Source organism: Bombina bombina, chromosome 6 (genome assembly GCF_027579735.1).
Source record: "Bombina bombina isolate aBomBom1 chromosome 6, aBomBom1.pri, whole genome shotgun sequence".
NCBI classification, from domain to species: Eukaryota; Metazoa; Chordata; class Amphibia; order Anura; family Bombinatoridae; genus Bombina; species Bombina bombina.
In genome coordinates this window covers 1035838002-1035864927 of record NC_069504.1, presented here as the reverse complement: position 1 = coordinate 1035864927, position 26926 = coordinate 1035838002, and the positions used below count along the sequence as shown (strand labels likewise).

The 26926-nt window shown below is 42.3% G+C and overlaps 1 protein-coding gene across 2 annotated transcripts in view; it reads right to left on the bottom strand.

The window, feature by feature from the left end:
• Positions 1–26926, bottom strand: part of RNF145 (ring finger protein 145) — a 356711-nt gene that overhangs the window by 246281 nt on the left and 83504 nt on the right. For both annotated transcript variants that reach the window (XM_053718778.1, XM_053718779.1), the window contains exon 3: positions 5474–5582. In XM_053718778.1, the coding sequence (XP_053574753.1) occupies positions 5474–5582 (109 nt within the window). The remainder of the gene's footprint in view (positions 1–5473; positions 5583–26926) is intronic.

Genomic DNA, 26926 nt, shown 5'->3' with positions numbered 1-26926 from the left:
AGAAGGCAAGAGTGAACCTCTGCCCATAGAATTATCTTTGAAACCTCTATCATGGCCAGGGGACTCCTTGTTCCCCCCTGATGGTTGATATAGGCTATAGTCATGATATTGTCCGACTGAAATCTGATGAACTTGGCCGCAGCTAGTCGAGGCCAAGCCTGAAGAGCACTGAATATCGCTCTTAGTTCTAGAATGTTTACCGGAAGGAGGGCTTCCTCCTGAGTCCACGAACCCTGAGCCTTCAGGGAGTTCCAGACTGCGCCCCAGCCCAGAAGGCTGGCATCTGTCGTCACTATAGTCCACTCTGGCCTGCGGAAACTCATTCCCCTGGACAGATGGACCCGAGATAACCACCAGAGAAGAGAATCCCTGGTCTCTTGATCCAGATCTAACAGAGAACACAAATCTGTGTAGTCCCCATTCCACTGGTTGAGCATGCAAAGTTGCAGTGGTCTGAGATGTAGGCGGGCAAACGGAACTATGTCCAATGCCGCTACCATTATGCCGATCATTTCCATACACTGAGCCACTGATGGCCGAGAAGTGGAATGAAGAGCACGGCAAGAGGTTAGAAGCTTTGAAATCCTGACTTTTTCATTTCTACTGAATCTATCAGAGTTCCTAGGAAGGAATCTCTTGTGAGAGGAGAGAGAGAACTCTTTTCTATGTTCACTTTCCACCCGTGAGACCTCAGAAAGGCCAGAACAATGTCCGTATGGGACTTGGCGATTTGAAAAGTCGACGCCTGAATCAGAATGTCGTCTATGTAAGGGGCTAACGCTATGCCCCGCGGCCTTAGAACCGCCAGAAGGGACCCTAGAACCTTCGTAAAAATTCTTGGTGCCGTGGCTAACCTGAAGGGAAGAGCCACAAACTGGTAATGCCTGTCTAGGAAGGCGAACCTGAGGAACTGATGATGATCTCTTTGAATCGGAATGTGGAGATAAGCATCCTTTAAGTCCACAGTAGTCATATATTGACCCTCCTGGATCATAGGGAGGATGGTTCGGATTGTCTCCATCTTGAAGGATGGGACCCTGAGAAATTTGTTTAGGATCTTGAGATCCAAGATAGGTCTGAGAAGTTCCCTCTTTTTTGTGAACTATAAACATGTTTGAATAGAAACCCAGCCCCTGTTCCTCTCTTGGAACTGGGTGGATCACTCCCATAACCAGTAGGTCTTGAACGCAACGTAAGAATGCCTCTCTTTATCTGGTTTACAGATAGTTGTGAGAGATGAAATCTCCCCTTTGGAGATGAACCTTTGAATTACAGAAGATATCCCTGGGAAACAAATCTCTAGCGCCCAGGGATCCTGGACGTCTCTTGCCCAAGCCTGGACGAAGAGAGAAAGTCTGCCCCCTACTAGATCCGGTCCCGGATCGGGGGCTACTCCTTCATGCTGTCTTAGAGACAGCAGCAGGTTTCTTGGCCTGCTTCCCCTTGTTCCAAGCCTGGTTAGGTCTCCAGACTGGTTTGGACTGGGCAAAATTTCCCTCTTGTTTTGCATTAGAGGAAGTTGAAGCTGCGCCACTCTTGAAGTTTCGAAAGGAACGAAAATTATTCTGTTCGGTCCTTAACTTATTGGACCTATACTGAGGAAGGGCGTGACCTTTTCCTCCAGTAATATCAGAAATGATCTCCTTCAGACCAGGCCCGAATAGGGTCTGTCCCTTGAAGGGGATGTTAAGAAGCTTAGACTTTGAAGTAACGTCTGCTGACCAGGACTTAAGCCATAGCGCCCTATGCGCCAAAATGGCAAAACCTGAATTCTTAGCCGTTAGCTTGGTTAACTGAAGAACAGCGTCAGAAATAAAGGAATTAGCTAACTTAAAGGGACAGTAAAGTCAAAAGTAAACTTTCATGATTCAGATAGGGCATGCAATTTTAAACAACTTTCCTATTTACTTTTATCATCAAATTTGCTTTGTTCCCTTGGTGGTATTTTTGAAAAGTTAAACCTAGCTAGGCTCAAACTGATTTCTAAACAGTTGAAAACCGCCTCCTAGCTCAGAGCATTTTGAAAGTTTTTAACAGTTAGACTGTGCTAGTTCACATGTGTCATATAGATAACATTGTGCTCACTCCCGTGAAGTTATTTAGGAGTCTTCACTGATTGACTACACTGCATGTCTGTCAAAGGCACTTAGATAAGGAGGCTGTCTGCAAAGGCTTAGATACAAGGTAATCACAGAGGTAAAAAGTATATTAATATAACTGTGTTGGTTATGCAAAAACGGGGAATGAGTAATAAAGGGATTATCTATCTTTTTAAATAAGAAAAAATTTGGTGTAGACTGTCCCTTTAAGAGCTTTAATCCTGTCTAGAATATCGTCTAGCGGGGTCTCCACCTGCAGAGCCTCCTCAAGAGACTCGAACCAAAAAGCAGCTGCAGCAGTAACTGGGGCTATGCATGCAAGAGGCTGGAGAATAAAACCTTGATGTATAAAAATTTTCTTAAGGAAACCCTCCAATTTTTTTTGAAAGCAGGAGGGGGAGAGAACGGCACACCTGGTCTATCCCATTCCTTAGTAATAATTTCCGAAAACCTCTTAGGGACTGGAAAAACATCAGTGTAAACAGGCACTGCAAAGTATTTGTCCTTTTTACACAATTTCTCTGGAACCACAATGGGGTCACAGTCATCCAGAGTCGCTAAAACCTCCCTAAGCAATAAGCGGAGGTGTTCAAGCTTAAATTTAAACGCTGTCATTTCAGAATCAGACTGAAGTAACGCCTTCCCTGAGTCTGAAATGTCACCCACAGATAGAAGCTCACCTGCCTCGGCTTCTGAGTATTGTGAGGGTATATCGGACACAGGCATTAAAGCATCAGAAAGCTCTGTATTAGTTCTAGCCCCAGAGCTGTCTTGCTTTCCTTGTAACCCTGGCAGTTTGGACAATACCTCTGTGAGGGTAGTATTCATAACTGCCGCCATGTCCTGTAAAGTAAAAGAATTAGAAGCGCTAGATGTACTTGGTGTCACTTGAGCGGGAGTTATAGGTTCTGACACATGGGGAGAGCTAGATGGCATAATCTCCCTTTTTTCAGTCAGAGAATCCCCCGGAGATAAATCTTTAAGCGCCATAATATGGTCTTTATAGTTAATAGAAATTTCAGTACATTTGGTACACATTCTATAAGGGGGTTCCACCATGGCTTCTAAACATATTGAACAAGGAGTTTCCTCTATGTCAGACATGTTTAACAGATTAGTAATGAGACAAGCAAGCTTGGAAAACACTTTAATAAAGGTGAAACAGCAATTAAACAAAAACATTACTGTGCCTTTAGGAGAAAAAAAAAACTAACACTTAAACTGCAAAACAGTGAAAAAATATAGTAAAGTCTTTGAAATTTTTACAGTGTGTGTAAGGGACTAAAGCAACATTGCACCCACTTGCAAATGGATGATTAACCCCTTAGGCCCCAAACCGGATTTAAAAAACGTTAAGAGACAGTTGAGCACCCTGCCACAGCTCTGCTGAGGCTCCTACCTGACCTCAAATACGATTTTGTGCAGAAATAAACCCCTTGTAATGGTCCTCAGGTGTCAGAGGACTCCTCTAGGGAAGCTGGATGTCTCAGTCTGAATTAAAACTGCGCATTTAGAGCGCTAAAATAGGCCCCTCCCACCATGTACTGGATGCCAGAGGGGCCTTAAGAAAGTACTCCTAGGAGTATCTGATTAGCCGTGTGGAAACTAGGCCCCAAATAAAGAGTTATCTCCCTCAGAGAAATAACGTCCTATTTATGAAGTCATGTAAACGTTTTGTCACTAAGTAATATAAGTATTTACATGAGTATTACCCTGTTTTGTAAGCATGATCCCAGTCACTGTTAAATCACTGCATAAGGCTTACCTCAACTACACAAGGCTCTGTCAGCATTTTCTAGAACTCATTTCATCTCTCTAGAAATAAAAATACTGAACATACCTCAAAGCAGGTAATTTGCAGACCGTTCCCCCAACTGAAGTTGTCCCATACTCTTCAGTTATGTCTGAGAACAGCAGTGGACCTTAGTTACAAACCGCTAAGATCATCAAAACTCCAGGCAGAACTCTTCTTCTAATTTCTGCCTGAGAGTAAAACAGTACAACGCCGGTACCGTTTAAAAATAACAAACTCTTGATTGAAGGTAAAACTACACAAAGTCACCACATATCTCGATACTTCCTTTCTTGTCGAGAGTTGCAAGAGAATGACTGGGGGTAGCAGTTAGGGGAGGAGCTATATAGACAGCTCTGCTGTGGGTGTCCTCTTGCAACTTCCTGTTGGGAAGGAGAATATCCCACAAGTAATGAAAGAACCCGTGGACTGGATACACCTTACAAGAGAAATATATGCTTTAGTATAAGATACATTAATTCTCTTTCTTTTTTATGTCTATTGAGACAGTACTCATCTATTTAATCTTATCATAAAAACTGATATCACAATTTAGCTCCCCTCTCTTTGATCCTTTTTCCAATCCTTAGACAGTTGTTTGAAGGAACAACTGTATATATTCTGTAGGGTTTGAGCATTTAAATTATAACTTTAGGTGCACTCACTCTATACTGCTTTTTACCACTGTTATCAAAACCTTGGAATCATTTGCCACTATGGAGCGTGGTTTTTACTGGCACCTAAACAAACAACTCCTATTGGAAGATATGGGACCTTTGGTTGCATAGACAATTAATATAAAATGATAGGGACCCTCTTAGGTCAGAATTTGTAGATCCTCTTCCCCATAGCCACTAAAGAGATATAGTTCCTACTAGAGCACATTTCTTTACCTATCTGTTTTTTTCCCACCGATCCCTTATTCCCTTGGTGCCTCCTCTCTTTCTATCTTCTCCTCTTCTCCCTCTCTATCTGCCTGGGAGCGTGGCTGTGTGACGGCGGCCTGAACAGCCGATGGTGGCAAGCTGAAACGTGCTCTCCGCTGTTCCCGGGATAAATTTTTTTTTGTTTCTCCTTGTTTTTTTAAGTAAGAGATGATTTATACCTTTCAAAGCCACTTCTCACGCCTCCGATTGGAAAGATCTTGGCACGCTTTGTAAAAATATTAGGAGGGATTCAAACTGCAGCACAGTCCTATTTCCATAATATTACATCTATGAGTTCATAAATTAGTTCTATAATGAGGTACTTGTATCCCGTGTCCACTAAATAAGTATTAAGGTGTTCCCGAAAGGACCAATTGTTATTCAATGTTCAATGATTGCTTTTGTTGTATTTTGTGTTAGTACCTTTATTCATAAGAACGTCAGACTTGTCCCGTGTAACCAATTGGGACTTAAGAATATACTAAAGACAAAACGTATTTGTACCCTATTTTTACCTCAATAAAATGTTTTAAATAAAAAAAAGTCAAATAAAACGAATACCTAGTTTTGATGACAACCAACATATAAAGCGTTTAAGAAATCACTTGTTTTAGAGTACTAAAAAATAATTTATGTATGAAAAAAAATGAACAGACCTAGAAATTTGATGACCAGTATATAGCAGCATGGCAGTCACAGCATAGAGGTACAGCTGAGCCAGATGTTGTCGAGGTAAAGTCAGAAGTAAAACACTCAGGATGTAACCTGCAGGTGACAGAAGAAAATTATATGAATTAATATTAAAACCTTAAATTTTATCTTTCATTTCAACACTGTTGGTGTACCGATTCCAATTGCTACACAAAAACAGACACCACATTTTTTTTTAAATAACCCACACAAAAAAAAGAAGAAAAAAAAAGGAAAAAACTACATTATATTTTTTAAATTTACATTAATATTTTGTGCCATATTCTAATTGGTAAAATACCAGCAAGAGAGCCATTACCTTGAAAATATTGTACACATATACTATGGTCTCAAATTTAGCTCAGTTCACCAAAAACACCTAAATTTGGGATATAATACACATATATATATATATATATATTTTTTTTTTTTTTTTGAGGATTAATTTTATTATTGAACAACAACCATGTTCTCAATGAACCCAAAAAACTCATTAATATCAAAGCTGAATAGTTTTGGAAGTAGTTTTTAGTTATAGCTATTTTAGGGGGATATCTGTGTGTGCCGGTGACTATTACTGTGCATAATTATTAGGCAACTTAACAAAAAACAAATATATACCCATTTCAATTATTTATTTTTACCAGTGAAACCAATATAACATCTCAACATTCACAAATATACATTTCTGACATTCAAAAACAAAACAAAAACAAATCAGTGACCAATATAGCCACCTTTCTTTGCAAGGACACTCAAAAGCCTGCCATCCATGGATTCTGTCAGTGTTTTGATCTGTTCACCATCAACATTGCGTGCAGCAGCAACCACAGCCTCCCAGACACTGTTCAGAGAGGTGTACTGTTTTCCCTCCTTGTAAATCTCACATTTGATGATGGACCACAGGTTCTCAATGGGGTTCAGATCAGGTGAACAAGGAGGCCATGTCATTAGATTTTCTTCTTTTATACCCTTTCTTGCCAGCCACGCTGTGGAGTACTTGGACGCGTGTGATGGAGCATTGTCCTGCATGAAAATCATGTTTTTCTTGAAGGATGCAGACTTCTTCCTGTACCACTGCTTGAAGAAGGTGTCTTCCAGAAACTGGCAGTAGGACTGGGAGTTGAGCTTGACTCCATCCTCAACCCGAAAAGGCCCCACAAGCTCATCTTTGATGATACCAGCCCAAACCAGTACTCCACCTCCACCTTGCTGGCGTCTGAGTCGGACTGGAGCTGTCTGCCCTTTACCAATCTAGCCACGGGCCCATCCATCTGGCCCATCAAGACTCACTCTCATTTCATCAGTCCATAAAACCTTAGAAAAATCAGTCTTGAGATATTTCTTGGCCCAGTCTTGACGTTTCAGCTTGTGTGTCTTGTTCAGTGGTGGTCGTCTTTTAGCCTTTCTTACCTTGGCCATGTCTCTGAGTATTGCACACCTTGTGCTTTTGGGCACTCCAGTGATGTTGCAGCTCTGAAATATGGCCAAACTGGTGGCAAGTGGGATCTTGGCAGCTGCACGCTTGACTTTTCTCAGTTCATGGGCAGTTATTTTGCGCCTTGGTTTTTCCACACGCTTCTTGCGACCCTGTTGCCTATTTTGAATGAAACGCTTGATTGTTCGATGATCACGCTTCAGAAGCTTTGCAATTTTAAGAGTGCTGCATCCCTCTGCAAGATATCTCACTATTTTTTACTTTTCTGAGCCTGTCAAGTCCTTCTTTTGACCCATTTTGCCAAAGGAAAGGAAGTTGCCTAATAATTATGCACACCTGATATAGGATGTTGATGTCATTAGACCACACCCCTTCTCATTACAGAGATGCACATCACCTAATATGCTTAATTGGTAGTAGGCTTTCGAGCCTATACAGCTTGGAGTAAGACAACATGCATAAAGAGGATGATGTGGTCAAAATACTCATTTGCCTAATAATTCTGCACTCCCTGTATATATATAATACAAAATGAGAAAGTTAAGATTCTAAGTCAATCAAAGAGGGACTCAGGCTGCACATAGTTAATCAAAAGCATTATTACTATATAACTCCAAACAGCCAAATCAGACCGTCTGCCCTCCACCCTATTCCTAAAAATGCAGTTATAAACCTAGTGAAATACACTGATATTAGAACAGGCCGGCCAGCTAACAAAATCATGTGCAACACATATAATATATCAGCTGTTATATTTGAAATCGCAAGAACCTGAGGGACAAAATATATATATATATATATATCTCAGTCCGTAATTTTATCACGGGGCCCCAGAGTTGCAGCTGTTCATAACGTGAATTAAAAGTTCAAATTCCAGGCTCATAAGTGTATAAACACGCTCTGGTTCTGAACTTAATCCTCCATGTGTTAATACAATGTTACATCTTAGTTACAGCATTCATATATGTTGTTTCATGCATTGATTTAAACTCGTGAGTAGTTCAGATTCTGTCTCTTAAAGGGACAGTCTACACCAGAATTTTTATTGTTTTCAAAGATAGATAATCCCTTTATTACCCATTTCCCAGTTTTGCATGACCAACAGTTATAATAATATACTTTTAACCTCTGTGATTATCTTGTATCTAAGCCTCTGCAAACTGCCCCTTTTTCAGTTCTTTTGACAGACTTGCAGTCTAGCCAATCAGTGCCTGCTCCCAGATTACTTCACGTGCACAAGCACAGTTTTATCTATATGAAATATGTGAACTAACACCCTCTAGTGGTGAAAAACTGTTAAAATGCAATCTGAAAGAGGTGGCCTTCAAGGTCTAAGAAATTAGCATATGAACCTCCTAGGTTAAGCTTTCAACTAAGAATACCAAGAGAACAAAGCAAAATTGGTGATAAAAGTACATTGGAAAATTGTTTAAAATTACATGCTCTATCTGAATCATGAAAGTTTATTTTGGCCTAGACTGTCCCTTTAAGAGAGAACGCACAATGTACCCTGGCAGGACAGACCAGGCTGTCAACCGCAAGACTTTAAAGCCTGAACAAAAGACAATTTCATCGGTACCTGTTTCACAGTTAAATCAATGTGAAAGTCCTTTCTTCCTTTGCAACTGGCTTCTTCACTTGCTTACCGCCATGTACGCTTCAGCGTTTCTCATTAGATCCAAATGCCGCTGGCTCTGTTCTCAGCTGATCACCTTCTGTGCATGCTCAATCATGACGCGTTTCTCCCCTCTCACATAGGGCTGAGTATCGGGGCCTCATCAGATGTATTGCTTAGGGGGGGTGTATCGGACTTTATACTGCCATTGGCTCTCAAGTCCGCCCCTTTATCAGCATTAGCTTTCCTGACAGCTCATTTACAACTAAACAAATGTTTTCAATATGGTACTAGACTGCATAATAAAGGAACTGATCACTACTATTTACATTATTTACAACCAACATATTATGGCTTATATCGGCACAGAATTATATTGCAAAAATCATATGGTCACCTCCTATTTACTGACACATTGTTATTTATTAGCTTATTACTTTAAACTTACTACCATTATAGTAATATACAAAAGTTTCATTTTGCCAATCACAACAATGTAATCACGTTTAAGGAGAGTATATTTAGAGCTTACTCTGGTCGCAAAAATAATTATACCACTCGGTTGCACACTTATGCAAACATATTTTAATTTTATATTTTTTCTTCCCGCTACCTAAAACATTTCAGTTTGTTTTTCAATTGAGTTGTACAGTTTATAGGTCACATTAAAAGGTGGAAAAAGTTCTGAAATGATTTATCTTTGTCTCATTTTTTTTTACATTACAGAAACCCGACATTTTAACAGGGGTGTGTAGACTTTTTAGATTGTGTGTATGTATATGTATATGTATATATATATATATATATATATATATAGTGCAATATGGGGGGAAAAACTAATTATTTTTTGATAAAATATTGAGATTAAAAAATATTTTAATGAAAACAATAAAATTTGCAAACATAAATTTTAATTTTAAAAAAAAATGCATTTAACAAAAACAGCGGATTGTTCCCTTTGCAATTTGAACTGCAGATTGAATAGGCCAGAGAAAAAGAGCCTTGCTAGTCCGCCATCTTCCCATCTGTGCACACCTCAGGACTAAAGCAACAATCCACGAAGCAAGTAAAATGTTGGCAGTAGCGTTGTGTGTTGTGACACTGATGTGATGCTTCCAGGTCTGCCCCCTTGGAGGAGTGATCAGAGCTGCTGCTAGTCTAGACTTGATCGTTTGTGCGACTGTTTCAAACTTTTTGCCGTTTTTAGTTTTTATAAAAAATTGCAGCCTTATGCAATTTAGATATTGCATATTATTATCAGGTATTTGTAGAGCGCCAACAGATTCTGCAGTGCTGTAAACATAGTCGTATACAGGATAACTTTTGTAGGGATCAAGTGGGTAGAGGGCCATGCCGAGAGTTTCACTGTTGTAGTCGGCTCTTATGAAGGTGATCTGCAAACAGCTAGGCTCATAGGCCTACATTCTAAGGGGTTCAAGGGGAAAAGCAATGGAGTTGGTTGTATGCATACCTGAATAGTAGAGTTTTTAGGGAGCGCTACAAGCTGTTAAAACTAGGGAAGAGTCTTGTGGAGCAAGGCAGAAAGTTCCACAAGATGGGGGCCAGTCTGGAGAAGTCCTGTAAACTGAAATGTGAGGAAGTAACAAGAGAGGAGGAGATCCTGAGCTGATCGAAGGGGACAGGAGGGAGAGTATCTGGAGACAGGTTCTGAAATGTAGGGGGGGAGCAGTGCAGTTGAGGGCTTTGTATGTCAGAGTAAGGATTTTGTGTTTAATCCTAGAGGCAAGAGGAAACCAGTGAAGGTATTGGCAGGGAGGTGCAGCAGATCAAGAGCGACGAGTAAGGAAGATGAGCCTGGCAGAGGCATTCATAATGGATTGTAAAGGAGCTAGGCGGCAGCTGGTTAAACCAGAGAGGACGGAGTTGCAGTAGTCGAGGAGGGAAAGAATGAGAGAGTGGATTAAAATCTTAGTTGTATGTTGTGTAAGGAAATGTCTAATTTTAGAGATGTTTTCTCCAACATTGGTGGGTCCGGTCCACGGCGTCATCCTTAACTTGTGGGAATATCTCTTCCCCAACAGGAAATGGCAAAGAGTACAGCAAAAGCTGTCCATATAGTCCCTCCTAGGCTCCGCCCACCCCAGTCATTCTCTTTGCCGTTGCACAGGCAACATCTCCACGGAGATGGTTAAGAGTATGTGGTGTTAGTTTATGACTACCGTGGATTTAAAGGATGCGTATCTACATATTCCTATCCACAAAGATCATCACCAGTTCCTAAGGTTCGCCTTTCTGGACAAACATTACCAGTTTGTGGCTCTCCCATTCGGGCTAGCCACTGCTCCAAGGATTTTCACAAAGGTACTCGGGGCCCTTCTAGCGGTTCTAAGACCAAGGGGCATTGCAGTGGCACCTTACTTGGACGACATTCTGATACAAGCGTTGTCTCTTTCAAAGGCAAAGGCTCACACAGACATCGTTCTGGCCTTTCTCAGATCTCACGGCTGGAAGATGAACATAGAAAAAAGTTCCCTGTCTCCGTCGACAAGAGTCCCCTTTTTGGGGACAATAATAGATTCGTTAGAAATGAAGATTTTCCTGACAGATGTCAGAAAGTCAAAGCTTCTAAACGCTTGTCAAGTTCTTCACTCTGTTCCTCGACCTTCCATAGCTCAGTGCATGGAAGTAGTAGGATTGATGGTTGCAGCAATGGACATAGTTCCTTTTGCGCGAATTCATCTAAGACCATTACAACTGTGCATGCTCAAACAGTGGAATGGGGACTATACAGACTTGTCTCCAGTGATCCAAGTAAATCAGGAGACTCACTACGTTGGTGGCTAACCCAGGATCATCTGTCCCAGGGAATGAGCTTCCGCAGACCAGAGTGGGTCATCGTCACGAACGACGCCAGTCTAGTGGGCTGGGGCGCGGTCTGGGACTCCTTGAAGGCTCAGGGTCTATGGTCTCGGGAAGAATCTCTTCTCCCGATAAACATTCTGGAACTGAGAGCGATATTCAATACTCTCAAAGCTTGGCCTCAGCTTGCAAAGGCCAGATTCATAAGATTCCAATCAGACAACATGACGACAGTTGCTTACATCAACCATCAGGGGGGAACAAGGAGTTCCCTGGCGATGAGAGAAGTGACCAAGATCATAAAATGGGCGGAGGATCACTCCTGCCACCTATCTGCGATCCACATCCCAGGAGTGGAAAACTGGGAGGCGGATTATCTGAGTCGTCAGACATTCCATCCGGGGGAGTGGGAACTCCACCCGGAGATATTTGCCCAGTTGACACAATTATGGGGCATTCCAGACATGGATCTGATGGCGTCACGTCAGAACTTCAAAGTTCCTTGCTACGGGTCCAGATCCAGGGATCCCAGGGCGACTCTAGTGGATGCATTAGTAGCGCCTTGGACCTTCAACCTAGCTTACGTTTTTCCACCGTTTCCTCTCATTCCCAGGCTGGTAGCCAGGATCAAACAGGAGAGGGCCTCTGTGATTTTGATAGCTCCTGCGTGGTCACGCAGGACTTGGTATGCAGACCTGGTGAATATGTCATCGGCACCACCATGGAAGCTACCTTTGAGACAGGATCTTCTGGTACAGGGTCCATTCGAACATCCAAATCTAGTCTCTCTCCAGCTGACGGCTTGGAAATTGAACGCTTGATTTTATCTAAGCGTGGGTTTTCGGAATCTGTGATAGATACTCTGGTACAAGCCAGAAAACCTGTAACTAGAAAGATTTACCATAAAATATGGAAAAGATATATCTGTTGGTGTGAATCCAAGGGATTCTCATGGAGTAAGATTAAAATTCCTAGGATCCTTTCCTTCCTACAAGAGGGTTTGGATAAGGGATTATCAGTGAGTTCTCTAAAGGGACAGATTTCTGCTTTATCTGTCTTGTTACACAAACGACTGGCAGCTGTGCCAGATGTTCAAGCCTTTGTTCAGGCTTTGGTCAGGATCAAGCCTGTTTACAGGCCGTTGACTCCTCCCTGGAGTTTAAATTTAGTTCTTTCAGTTCTCCAAGGGGTTCCGTTTGAACCTTTACATTCCATAGATATTAAGTTGTTATCTTGGAAAGTTTTGTTTTTAGTTGCTATTTTTTCTGCTAGAAGAGTTTCTGAGTTATCTGCTCTGCAGTGTACTCCGCCCTATCTGGTGTTCCATTCAGATAAGGTAGTTTTGCGTACAAAACCTGGTTTTCTTCCAAAAGTTGTTTCCAACAAGAATATTAACCAGGAAATAGTTGTACCTTCTTTGTGTCCGAATCCAGTTTCAAAGAAGGAACGTTTGTTACATAATTTAGATGTAGTCCGTGCTTTAAAGTTTTATCTAGAAGCAACAAAGGATTTCAGACAAACATCTTCTCTGTTTGTCGTCTATTCTGGTAAAAGGAGAGGTCAAAAAGCTACTGCTACCTCTCTTTCCTTTTGGCTGAAAAGCATCATCCGATTGGCTTATGAGACTGCCGGACGGCAGCCTCCTGAAAGAGTCACAGCTCACTCTACTAGGGCTGTGGCTTCCACATGGGCCTTCAAGAACGAGGCTTCTGTTGATCAGATATGTAAGGCAGCGACTTGGTCTTCCCTGCACACTTTTGCCAAATTCTACAAATTTGATACTTTTGCTTCTTCGGAGGCTATTTTTGGGAGAAAGGTTTTGCAAGCCGTGGTGCCTTCCGTTTAGGTAACCTGATTGGCTCCCTCCCTTCATCCGTGTCCTAAAGCTTTGGTATTGGTTCCCACAAGTTATGGATGACGCTGTGGACCGGACACACCAATGTTGGAGAAAACAGAATTTATGCTTACCTGATAAATTACTTTCTCCAACGGTGTGTCCGGTCCACGGCACGCCCTGGTTTTTTAATAAGGTTTGATAAATTTATTTCTTTAACTACAGTCACCACGGCACCCTATAGTTTCTCCTGTTTTTTCTCCTGTCCGTCGGTCGAATGACTGGGGTGGGCGGAGCCTAGGAGGGACTATATGGACAGCTTTTGCTGTACTCTTTGCCATTTCCTGTTGGGGAAGAGAGATTCCCACAAGTTATGGATGACGCCGTGGACCGGACACACCGTTGGAGAAAGTAATTTATCAGGTAAGCATAAATTCTGTTTTTAAGGCGAAAGTGGCAGGCTTTAGCCAAGGACTGAATGTGATGAGTGAAGGAAAGATCTGAGTCAAGTGTGACCCCAAGACATCGGGCATACAGGGTAGGGGTAATGATGGAATTATCAACAGTTATAGAAAATTTGGGGGTAGAGACATTGGAAGAAGGGGGAAAGTAAGGAGTTCCGTTTTGGAGAGATTTAGCTTAAGGTAGTGAGAGGACATCCAAGATGAGATATGAGAAAGACAGTTAGTGACATGGGTTAGTAAGGAAGGAGGTATGTCTGGTGCAGAGAGGTAGATTTGGGTGTCATCTGCATACAAATGATATTGAAACTTTATTAAGGAACCTAATGATGACGTGTCGATTGAAAAGAGAAGGGGACCGAGGAGAGAGCCTTGAGGTACCCTAACAGAAAGTGGTAACGGGGCAGAGGATGCTCCGGAGGCTAAATGTTAGTCAGATACGGTTAGTCAGATAGAAAGAGAACCACGAGAGAGCTGTGTCGCAGATGCCGAAGGATTGGAGGGTTTGGAGCAGAAGAGGGTGGTCAACAGTGTCAAAGGCTGCAGACAGGTCAAGGTGAATAAGCAGAGAGAAGTGGCCTTTGGATTTTGCTGTAAGTAGGTCGTTAGTAACCTTGACAACTGCGGTCTCTGTAGAGTGATGGGGACGAAATCCAGATTACAGTGGGTCAATAAGAGAATTTAGTGTAAGGACATGGGATAGACGTGCATATACTAGCTTTTCGAGGAGCTTTGAGGCAAGAGGGCAGTAGTTGGATGGGGAGGTGGATCGAGGGAAGGTTTTTTGAGGATAGGTGTGACCAGTGCTCATTTTAGAGATGAGGGAAATATACCAGTGTTGAGGGAAAGGTTGAAAAATGTGTGTGAGTATGGGGGTGAGGGTAGAAGAGAGGGGATGGGGTCATGGGACAGGTAGTGAGGTGGGAGGAAAGTATAAGGGCAGAAACTTGTCCTCGTTAACAGGGGCAAAAGAGCTGCATTTTTGGATATTTGGATGATTGTGAGCTTTTGAGGGGGTGGGAGATTGGTAGTATGTTGAGAGTCGATTTCACTTCTGATGGAGTCAATTTTGTTATTGAAGTGGCTGGCAAAATCTTGACCTGAGAGAGAAGTTGTATTAGGAGGTGGGGGTAGGCGGAGAAGAGTATTGAACGTGGAGAACAGATGTTTTGGGTAAGAGGAAAGAGTAGAGATGAGATTAGAGAAGTATTGTTGCTTATAAAGATTAAGGGCAGAATAGAAGGAGTTCAGGATGAACATGTAGTGAAGAAAGTCAGCTGAACTCAGATTTCCTCCAGTGTCGCTCCACAGTACAGGAACATCTGCGTAGGTACCATGTCAGAGGAGTATGCCAGGGCTGAGGATGAGAGTGTGGTTTCTGAGCTATGGTTGGAGGGGCCAGATTGTCAATGACCGATGTAAGGGTGGAGTTATACTGACAGATAGATTGTTCAGGGCAGGAAAAGGAGGTGATGGATGAGAGGAGAGGTTTGAGAGAGCTAGCGAGCTGTTGCAGGTCTAATGACTTAGTGCTTCTGTGAAGTTTGGTGTGAGGGGTAGAGGGAGGGGGAGATGTAGGTAGGGAAGTGTTGCAAGTTAGGAGATGATGGTCAGAGAGAGAGGAAAAGGGGAGTTTGTGAAATTTGAGATAGTGCATTGATAGGTGAAAATAAGATCAAGGGAATGACCATCTTTGTGAGTGGGAGAGTCAGTCCATTGTGACAGGCTGAAAGAGGAAGTGAGTTGAACAAGTTGTTTTGCAGAAGAGGCAGTGGGATTGTCAAGAGGGATGTTCAAGTCGCCAAGAATGAGGGCAGGGGTGTCTGAGGAAAGGAAATAAGGAAGCCAGGCCGCAAAGAGATCTAAAAATTGAGTTGGGGAGCCAGGGGGCGGTATATGACTGCAACACATATAGAGAGGGGAGAGAATAAACAAATCGTGTGTGCTTCAAATGAAGAAAATGTGAGTGAAGAGAAGGGCTGTATTTGTTGAAAGGTGCAATGAGAGGAAAGTAAAATACCAACACCACCTCCTTGTCTATTGCCAGACCTAGGAGTGTGGCTGAAATGGGAGACCCCCATGTGACAATGCAGCAGTGGATGCTGTGTCTGAAGCAGAGAGCCAGGTTTCTGTAAGAGCCAGAAGGTTAAGAGAGTGGGAGATAAAAGGAGATCATGGCATAGCCTCATATTGTGATTAATCGCATCATGCAATTAATTGACAGCCCTAATCTATATTGTTTAATAAAAAGTAAGAATTGAAAATCAGAAGAATGAATGAAAATTACTTTTTTTGTCACTTTGCACAATCTTAACTAGACAATGTATGCATATGCTCCTGGGTGTGTGTCTGTATGTATTAAATGTATATTGAATCCTGAATTTAATTTATTTAATTTTTTTACTAGATCACAGAAACAGATCTATGAGCCTTACAATCAACAAAAACATAAATTATGCTTACCTGTTAATTTCTTTTTCTTCTGATGGAGTCCACAGCTGCAGTAATTACTTTTGGGAAATAAGAACCTGGCCACCAGGAGGAGGCAATACACCCCAGCCAAAGGCTTAAATACTTCCCTCATCCCCCAGTCACTCTGCCGAGGAACAAGGAACAGTAGAAGAAATATCAGGGTGAAAAGGTGCCAGAAGAATATAAGGATGCCCCACAGAAAATAACGGGTGGAGAGCTGTGGACTCTTTCCATCAAAAGAAAAAGGAAATTATCAGGTAAGTATAATTTATGCTTTTCTTCTTAAATGGAAAGAGTTCACAACTGCATTCATTACTTTTGGGAAAACAATACCCAAGCTCTAGAGGACACTGAATGCCAAGATGGAAGGGTACATAGGCGGCCCATACTGAGGGCACCAGGCCTGAACCTCTACCCAATAAAAAACCCTACTTCGTCCGAAGCAAAGAAAAGTTTAAGAGGAAAAACCCCAATGACACTGACTCGCAGTTAGTCCAGTAACCAAACTAGAGACCGCAAACCGACTCACCTGAGCCAACAGTCCTCCAGGAGACACCGTTGCCCAACAAAAGGTCCCCCACCGCTCACCCCCCACAAATGAAGGGGACACCAGCCGAAACCCCCAAAGGGGACAAGGCAAAGGAGAACCGAGGCAATCGAAAGGTCCCCTAATACAAAAAAAAAAAGAACACCCCCAAGAGTGAGCCCAGCTCACAGAGACCCAAAGGAACCCAAACAGGGAAAGGAGGCCACCCGGGATAAGACAGGGGAATAGAGACCGAACAGACGTCTCACCAACATCCTGCAAGCACGGAATGGAACTGAAGAGGCAAAGTCCTCCCAGTGTCTGACCATAGAATACCAAGGTATTCGACCATGAAAAAGTGTGAAATACACCCAGGTGAAAAAAAGTTTGAGAACATAACAGGACTACACAGAAGATACTTGCAAGGAAGAAGCAGTCAAGCAAGAAACAGACCGCAAAAGCAACACCCAGACAGAAGGGCCCGCTCCAGGCAACCTAAATCGCTGGACCTACACACAGGTCCCTCAAAAGGGGAACACAAAACTTCAATCGAGGCCCCCCGAGAAGGAGAGTATACTCTCAAAACTCAAAGGAAGAATAAACCCTCTTCTGAAATTAATGGAGCAAGGTGAAAGAAAAATCTGTACCTTAGCAGACTGAGCTAACAGGATAGACTCAACAAGCTCCCACATCCATAGAAGACTGCGACCCGAACGCAGATCCACACCCAGCCTCAGGGACCCAACACAGGGGAACAAAAAATCCTGAAACAGGTACAGGAACGAGAGTAAGGATAGCACAGCCATCCCCACAGAGTACAAGTACAACCCGACTCTGAAGACAGACAAGGCCATAGACTTAAGAATCTATCCAAATAAAGGCCCAACAAGTTGGACTTGGAGTCGAGACCCCAGGGGAAACCAATCCCACCTTTCCGCCTCCTATCCAGGAGAATCCCCAAACAAGGACTCCATCTCCATAGGGAGGAGAATATCCCCTAAATAAAAAGGGATGGTGCCGGAAGGGCAACAACTCCTCAAGGCCCGAAGGCACCGGCTAATGGGAAGGTAAATTCCCAACACAGATGTCCTAGAAAAGGAACCCCCTACAAATAGCTTGCCAAGCAGAGGTACAGCTAACCACAAGATGACACGGCTACTCCTGTGGCAAAGAGTAAAAAATACTCAGAAAACCTGGCCAACCATGACCCGGTCAGGTAGATGGAAGAAGGTGAAACTGAACCACTCTGTCCCTAGACAGTTACAGGTTTGAAGCATGAACCCCAGACCACTGAGGATCATCTGGGCCCAATTTCCCACAACCGTGGAACACCCCGGCCAGCCCTGAGATCCAAGATTCCAAAACTGGGTCAGAAAAAAGGCCAAGCGAAGCTTCAGCAAGCGGAAGTCTAAGGGGGAAAAACAGGCCTGGGCACCTAATAGTTCAGGCAAACCTTACCCTAGAACTAAACACCCCATTTGGCCAAAAAGCCAGGCACAATGGATATAGATGCATATCCAGAGAATCCGGATAGCGAGAAGAACTCGAAAGCCCCAACTAAAGGAAGGAACCACCCCTATCTAACGTCCAACGCTCCATGGAGCATGGCTAGAAGTCGTATGAAGATGCTTCCCAAAGCCTCAGGACAACCAAGGGATACCGCAAGGAAAAAAAAAAATCCTACTAGAAGGACTAGTCTCCCTATACCGCTCAAGGAAGAGAAAGGCACTAAGCCTACACAGCTCCGGAAAACCGAGCTAAACAAAGTCCCTGCAGGGAACAACCATCACCCGGAAACCCAGATCCCTAAAAGGAGATCCAACTCACCCGGAGATAATGGAAGAAGACCCAAAGGTCTCTTATAACTCACAGACAGTACACAACAAAGAGTAAAAGCTGCATCTAGAAACACTATAAACAACTTACGTGTATACCTGAAAGGTGGGAAGAGCTGTAACTGGTTTCAAACTGCAAACCCTCTGCATGCAAGACAGCTATCCTGTACAAGCCCAAAAGGACAGATCCAGAAGCCTAAAAGATGAAGGCCAAACCGCTCAACTGCGGTAAGGAGCGTTAAGTCCTCCAACCTTCCACCACATGAGGGAGGCTCTAGGTTCTGATAAAATCAGATGTCAGAGTGACGCAGCGGGAAACTCCCCTGCCCGGCCATTTATGACTGAAGGCTATAAGGACTAAAACAATCCTTACCGCCTCACGGACCCACAGGTCCTCTCGAATGCTTAGTTCAACATGAAAAACAATGATAACCTGAGCACTCTGCGCTTCTGCCGAACAAGCTGAGTAGAAGAGCACAATTTGTCTGAACATCCGCAAGACAGAACGAACCCGGCAGGACCAGCCTGCACCTGGGGTCCCAACCGGCAAGCTGAGTAAATTCTCCCTCGTAGGGAAAAAAAAAAACAGAAAACAGACATTTTTAACATAGGACTAACATGTCCGAAACAACTTCCCGAAGAAGTAATAAAGAGTATCAATCCCAGAAAGTTCCTTAAGAAAACAAAAACAAATAAGACATCCCATCGGATATAAAATATAAGGCAACCCGGAGGCTAAAAGACACAGGCCTACCCGCAGGACCAGCTAAACGGAGCCCTATCTTACAAAAATGGGAAAGATTTCAAACAAATGACAATCAGGAGATTACTTCATCCCCACATGTCTAATGAGGTGCACCATTCAAATTATCAGACTGAAAATCCCCGTAACGATAGGGTCATTCAATAACTGAAAAACATGTCTGAGCAACATGTGAAGGAGCGCGATCCTGTAACAAAAGGCACAACACTCAGGGACAGATACCCTCACTGGGAACTGTAGAGGCCCCGCCCAAGGCCTGATACAATAGGGCACAAGCACATTCTCAAATAAACCTCTGGACTCTGCAGACGAACAATTGCCAACATTATGTGGAAGCGAAAACGTGCTGCAACATCCGGGGGGAAACACGCCACCCCGCATGGAGGAACCATAAACAGGGTTACCCGCATGTGCAGAAGTATTATTTTGTAGGGAACTCGCCTCTCGGATGACAGGACCACCAGAGGCGGATGGCTCGGCAGTCCCTTGATTCCCCGAGCCAGAGAAACCAGGCGCTCTGAAATGGCAAACGAAACAAAACTGGTTGACAGGAGTCAACGAGGCTACTCCGGATTCATCACCGGACACAGAATCTGAAATCAAAATAGTCTCAGTATCAGAATACTCCGTAACTGAATCTGAAATGAACACACTCAGCATCAGAATCCTCCATAAATGGATAGAGGATATTTAAATAAGAACTAAAGTAGTAAAACAAAAACGGCACCTGACACCCACAATGGCTGAGGCACTCAACACCTCCTATGGCCAGACCCTTGTGGACTAGAAAATTTCCTTTGCCACACGGTCAGGAATGAGGAAAAAGAAAAATGGAACATAACCACGCCCAAACACAAGGTAAACCGTACAATCCAAAGAAAGCACGCCCAACCAAAAGGCTGCGTCACTTCCAAAGGCCTCAATGTCCAACAACGAGCCCAGTAAACATCACACATAAGCAGGTTGAATCACATAACAAACATGATTATAAACCCCCCTGTTCAATAACCCCCCTCAATTCCAAGATTCTAAAAGTTAGACCCGCAAGGTGGTAGCCTCTCGGGAAACATTCACATTACATTGACGAATAAAGTAAAATGAATCAATCTTACCAGAATCTACGCCATGGAACAGGAACACGGCCCTTCAAGTGTGACGGATAGTAGCATCGCCTACGCCATGGGCTTGAGAGAAGAAAGCAGGCAGCGAAGCAAAGTTAGACAACGCCTATTGCTTGAGGAGCTGTTAATATGAGTCAGGAAGGTTTCGAAGAAACTCCCTGCATCTCCAGACTCTAAATTTCATCCAACCTCTCACTGAGAGACTGACAGGACTACTTAAAACTCCTGTCCCATGCCAAAGAGTACTTACTACCCTCCACAAGAGACAAAAACAAAAATTAAAAATTGACACTTCTCTGCCATCCTCCTGGGACGAAAGGCAAAGAATGACTGGGGGATGAGGGGAGTGGGAGGAGTATTTAAGCCTTTGGCTTGGGCGTCTTTGCCTCCTCCTGGTGGCCAGGTTCTTATTTCCCAAAAGTAATAAATGCAGCTATGGACTCTTTCTAATTAAGAAGAAAAAGGTGGTTAGCAGTTGCTGCCAGGTGATATTTATGGCAATCACTTGACAGTTATACAAACATGAAGCCAATTTCTGAATCGTGGGACCTTTAAGTAAAGTTTGTTTTTCTATATTTCTTTAGCAAAGGCTTAACACTTAACGCTATTGTGCAGGACAAATGAACGCTTATTTGTGATCAGCTGATCACTGCCTGGACATGTGAAGGTTCTCTTCTCTTTCAAAAGAGAGGTTACTTGCCCTGTTGTAGTGCTTATTTTGGGTTGTGAGGCTCTTTTTAAAGTCCAGAACACCATAAACGTCACCTAGCAGATGTTCCAACTAACGCAAACCACAAAGTTCATTTAGACATCTGGTGAATTAACCATTTCGTTGAGATGACTCCCATATGATATGAAAATGGTTAATATTTATTGAAGTTTTGGAACAAGCATTTATGACAGATGTTGAAAATATCCAGCTTTTTCTATATTTTGATGACGGGCATCAGTTTCCAACGTAGGTAAATTTAAATGGCCATTATAGTCGAAAAATTACATGCACTAATCCTTAATAAGGGTTTAACTCAAAGCAGAAGTTTTTCTCTAATCCGAAGAAAAGTGGTTAAGTAGAAGTTCTGCTCTTGACTCGTGGTGCACTTTTGGTCTAGAGTGGAACCCGACACTAATCTATTCAGCAGCACTAATTGCCCATTTAATACATGTGACTAGCGCAGTGTTGATTGGATCAATGCAGAATTCCGCTCTGGACCAGCAGATCCCAAGTAGAAATTCGACTGGGTGTTTAACCGCTCTGCAGGTTTATATACACAGTAAAGCAGGGTCGATAGATTGCATGCTCTAACGGTTTTGAATAAAATATTTATTGAATAGAAATTGCTATCGGAATGAGTGTTGTATCACTTTTATTCACTTACAAATATTTCTGTGACTGCTAGCACCTTATAAGAATTTATGAATAAAAGACTTTACTAAGTGAACCCTTGGTGGAGCTTTTACAGTACAAAGTCATAGTGAAATAAAAAACCCAGCAAATTATGTTATACATGTGTGTAGCACAGGCTGAGTATTGCTCTCTAAAACATTGCATTTTTTGTGGCTAAACTGATAGCTCACAGAGACTGGAGGAGAGACTCTATTGGTTACTGCTGTAGCTAAGGAGGAAGCCCACCCCTAACAACGAAGGACTGGAGGAGTAAGAAGAGTGGTGATTTGATCAGAGAGACTGTTTGTTTTGTTTTTAGAAAAAGAAACGTTTTTTGTTGGTTGGTTGTTTTGGGGAGAAGGGAGAAAGCCTGGCACAGCATGTTTAACAGCAAATCCTTGACCATAGACACCTTTCAGCAGAGAAACGAGACAGAAAATGAAAAATCCTGTTCCCTTACTGATAATGCAGCTCCTTCTTAATATGGATCACCACATCAGTTATTGTTGGTTACTCTGTGACACTTTGCGAAGATACCCCTTTCCATCCTGTGGATTACAAATATTGTTTTACCAGAGGCTGAGTACTCAATCACAGAATTTAAAAGGGCCCCAACGCATGCAGACTTTGGGTGTGTGTAAGATACCCACTGGCAAGTGGTTAGTTAGAATCTATCAGACTTAGATAGGCTATTATAGTCAGCTATATTATTTTTAGATATGAATTGAACAGTATTGCTGTATTGTGTATTTGACAGTTTTGTTCACCACTCGCTCAGTGCATTTCAGGCAAGGCCTCTGACTGGCGGTTAAAGTGAACAAACCTAAATCCTGATTTATTTAGCTAAGCTGTTTCATAATATTGCATTTGATATTGTTATTCAGTTTATATATATTTTTGATGCTTCTCTCTCGTCTTTTTAGGGCTTATTGTTAGTTTAATAAAGCCCATTCAAAAGTGTAAACGGTGTATTGGTGTCACTTGGGTTCAGGTGAGTCATCACTGGTGTGGAACAGAAGGCCCATATATTACAGCGGCCCTTACGGGGGTAACGCTACATATAGATGCGCTGCGGAATCTGTTGGTGCTCTACAAATAACTAATAATAATATAGATACAGAGCTATCCATATCCAGGAAGTAAAACTTTGAAAATTTGCTTTTAATCAGGAAAAAAAGCGAAAAGAAAAAAAATACATAGATAAGGTGTCATGGGAAGCATACAATAACAAAACTACTTCAAAAATAAATGTGTGCTAAGAAAATATCCCCCAAATCATTACAACACCTCTGCCTGCTTTCATGTTATTTATGCCAAATTCTGACCCTACCATCTGAAATAGAGACTCAGACTAGGCAATGTTTTTTTACAATCTTCTATTGTCCAATTTTGGTGAATCTGTGCGAATTGTAGCCTCAGTTTCCAGTTCTTAGCTGACAGGAGTAGCACCCGGTGTGGTCTTATGCTGTTGTAGCCCATCTGCTTCAAGGTTCGACGTGTTGTGCGTTCAGAGATGGTATTCTATATACCATGGTTGTAACGAGTGGTTATTTGAGTTACTGTTGCCTTTCTATCATCTTGAATCAGTATGCCCATTCTCCTCTGACTTCAACAAGGCATTTTCATCAACACAACTGCCGTTTACTGGATATGTTCTCTTTATCAAACCATTCTCTGTAAACCCTAGAAATGTTTGTGCATGAAAATCCCAGATCAGCATTTTTTTTTTTTAAATACTTAGACCAGCCCGTCTGGCACCAACAACCATGCCACGTTCAAAGTCACTTAAATCCCCTTTCTTCCCCATTCTGATGCTCGGTTTGAACTTCAGCAAGTCTTCACCATGTAAGATGCCTAAATGCATTCAGTTGCTGCTATGTGATTGGCTGATTAGTCATTTGTGTTACCAAGCAATTGAACATGTGTACCTAATAAAGTGGTCGGTGAATGTATGTGTGAAGAGTATTTCCTATGTCAGCACTGCATGATGTTTCTGCACCCTAATGTGGACCAGAAACAGTGTTTGATTAAATGCACAAAAGAAGATTTCCCCTTCCATATATGAAAACTTGTGGTGTGTGGGAGGGTTCAACTATTAGGACTCCAAGATAACTTTTTTTTAAAGTTGTAGGTTTATCTCATGTTTTATATCCCTTTAAATCTAGTAATATCTGATAAAAATTAAAGTTAGAGTTAAAGGGACATTAAAGTGCATGTAAAGTCAACCTACTCGCTCTGCATCATAGTGTGTCATTTCAAAAATAAAAGTGAGTTTCATTCATCAAAATGTGAAAATCGCATTCTAAAAAGAAATATTTCATAATTTACTTTCTATTCTTCTCGGCGATTCCTCCGCCCGCCATTATGGTCCCACATAAATTTGATGATTGACACTTCTCTTTCGGAATATTTTCCTCACCCCCGGGGCGTCAGGCCAGTTGTTCCCTACGTCACGCTAATCTACTGCGCATGCGCGAACTACCCGATATACTATACTTTGTTACGGAGTATTAACGCATGCGCAATGTGATACGAGGTGCCGAGGTTTACAGCGTATTGGTTGCTGAACGCATGCGCGTATTGTCATCCAAATTGTGAACGCATGCGCAAATGAGACCCCTAATCGTGAACGCGATTCAAAATGATGTCATCGAGTGGGCGGTAGATATTTAAATGATGCATGGAGAAAAACAGGAAGAAGATGGTTGGGAGGAGTTCAATGGATAGCACGGAGCTAAGTTTAGATATCAAAATAACGATAAACATTATTTATTTTAAAATAATATTATTGCGGTTTGAATATTTATAAGTGTGTGAACAAGTTGGTAACAATTAATAACCAAAAATTTACATTCACTTTAAGGTCACACTTTCATGATTATAAGAAGTAAATTTAAAATTTGCATGCTCTCTTTGAAAGTGTATAACATAACTTTGTTGCAAATACTGCTGCCATAGAATGCAAAGACAGTTACACTGTGAAAGGTCCTATAAACTTTGCTTTGCTCTCTTTGAATCCTTTGATAAGAAAATACAAACAACAAATTAAGGCGCCCACAAAGACAGATATATAGATATATATATATATATTTTTATATAACATAATACATTTAAGGAAAACAATTAAGCAGCTATATACGATAAAAACCCAAGAATAAAGTTCACTCCTCTGCTGCAGACAGAGAAGTCTATACTGTATTGTAATCCAAGAAAGTCAAGAGTGTAGCAAAGAAAAACATAATTTATGCTTACCTGATAAATTTATTTCTCTTGTAGTGTATCCAGTCCACGGATCATCCATTACTTGTGAGATATTCTCCTTCCCAACAGGAAGTTGCAAGAGGATCACCCACAGCAGAGCTGCTATATAGCTCCTCCCCTAACTGTCATATCCAGTCATTCGACCAAAAACAAACAGAGAAAGGAGAAACCATAGGGTGCAGTGGTGACTGTAGTTTAATTAAGATTTAGACCTGCCTTAAAAGGACAGGGCAGCCGTGGACTGGATACACTACAAGAGAAAGAAATTTATCAGGTAAGCATAAATTATGTTTTCTCTTGTTAAGTGTATCCAGTCTACGGATCATCCATTACTTGTGGGATACCAATACCAAAGCTAAAGTACACGGATGATGGGAGGGACAAGGCAGGATTAAGCGGAAGGAACCACTGCCCGAAGAACCTTTCCCCCAAAAACAGCCCCCGAAGAAGCAAAAGTATCAAATTTGTAAAATTTTTAAAAAGTGTGAAGCGAAGACCAAGTCGCAGCCTTGCAAATCTGTTTAACAGAGGCCTCATTTTTGAAGGCCCATGTGGAAGCCACATCTCTAGTAGAATGAGCTGTAATCCTTTCAGGGAGCTGCTGTCCAGCAGTCTCATAGGCTAGGCGTATTACGCTCCGAAGCCAAAAGGACAGAGAGGTTGCCGAAGCTTTTTGACCTCTCCTCTGTCCAGAGTAAACGACAAACAGGGAAGATGTTTGACGAAAATCCTTAGTAGCTTGTAAGTAAAACTTCAAGGCACGGACTACGTCCAGATTATGTAAAAGACGTTCCTTCTTTGAAGAAGGATTAGGACACAATGATGGAACAACAATCTCTTGATTGATATTCTTGTTAGAAACCACCTTAGGTAAAAACCCAGGTTTGGTACGCAGAACTACCTTATCTGCATGAAAAATCAGATAAGGAGAATCACATTGTAAGGCAGATAGCTCAGAGACTCTCCAAGCCGAGGAAATAGCCATCAAAAACAGAACTTTCCAAGATAAAAGTTTAATATCAATGGAATGAAGGGGTTCAAACGGAACTCCTTGAAGAACTTTAAGAACCAAGTTTAAGCTCCACAGAGGAGCAACAGGTTTAAACACAGGCTTAATTCTAACCAAAGCCTGTACGTCTGGAACCTCGCTTGTGCAAAAGAATAGACAGAGCAGAAATCTGTCCCTTTAAGGAACTAGCTGATAATCCTTTGTCCAAGCCTTCTTGGAGAAAAAGACAATATTCTAGGAATCCTAACCTTACTCCATGAGTAATTCTTGGATTCACACCAATAAGGATATTTACTCCATATCTTGTGGTAGATTTTCCTGGTAACAGGCTTTCGTGCCTGTATTAAGGTATCAATGACTGACTCGGAGAAGCCACGCTTTAATAGAATCAAGCGTTCAATCTCCATGCAGTCAGTCTCAGAGAAATTAGATTTGGATGATTGAAAGGACCTTGTATCAGAAGGTCCTGTCTTAGAGGCAGAGTCCATGGTGGAAAGGATGACATGTCCACTAGGTCTGCATACCAAGTCCTGCGTGGCCACGCAGGTGCTATCAGAATCACCGATGCTCTCTCCTGTTTGATTTTGGCAATCAGTCGAGGGAGCAGAGGAAACGGTGGAAACACATAAGCCAGGTTGAAGAACCAAGGCGCTGCTAGAGCATCTATCAGCGTCGCTTCTGGGTCCCTGGACCTGGATTCGTAACAAGGGAGCTTGGCGTTCTGGCGAGACGCCATGAGATCCAACTCTGGTTTGCCCCAACGATGAATCAATTGAGCAAACACCTCCGGATAGAGTTCCCACTCCCCCGGATGGAAAGTCTGACGACTTAGAAAATCCGCCTCCCAGTTCTCCACGCCTGGGATATGGATTGCTGACAG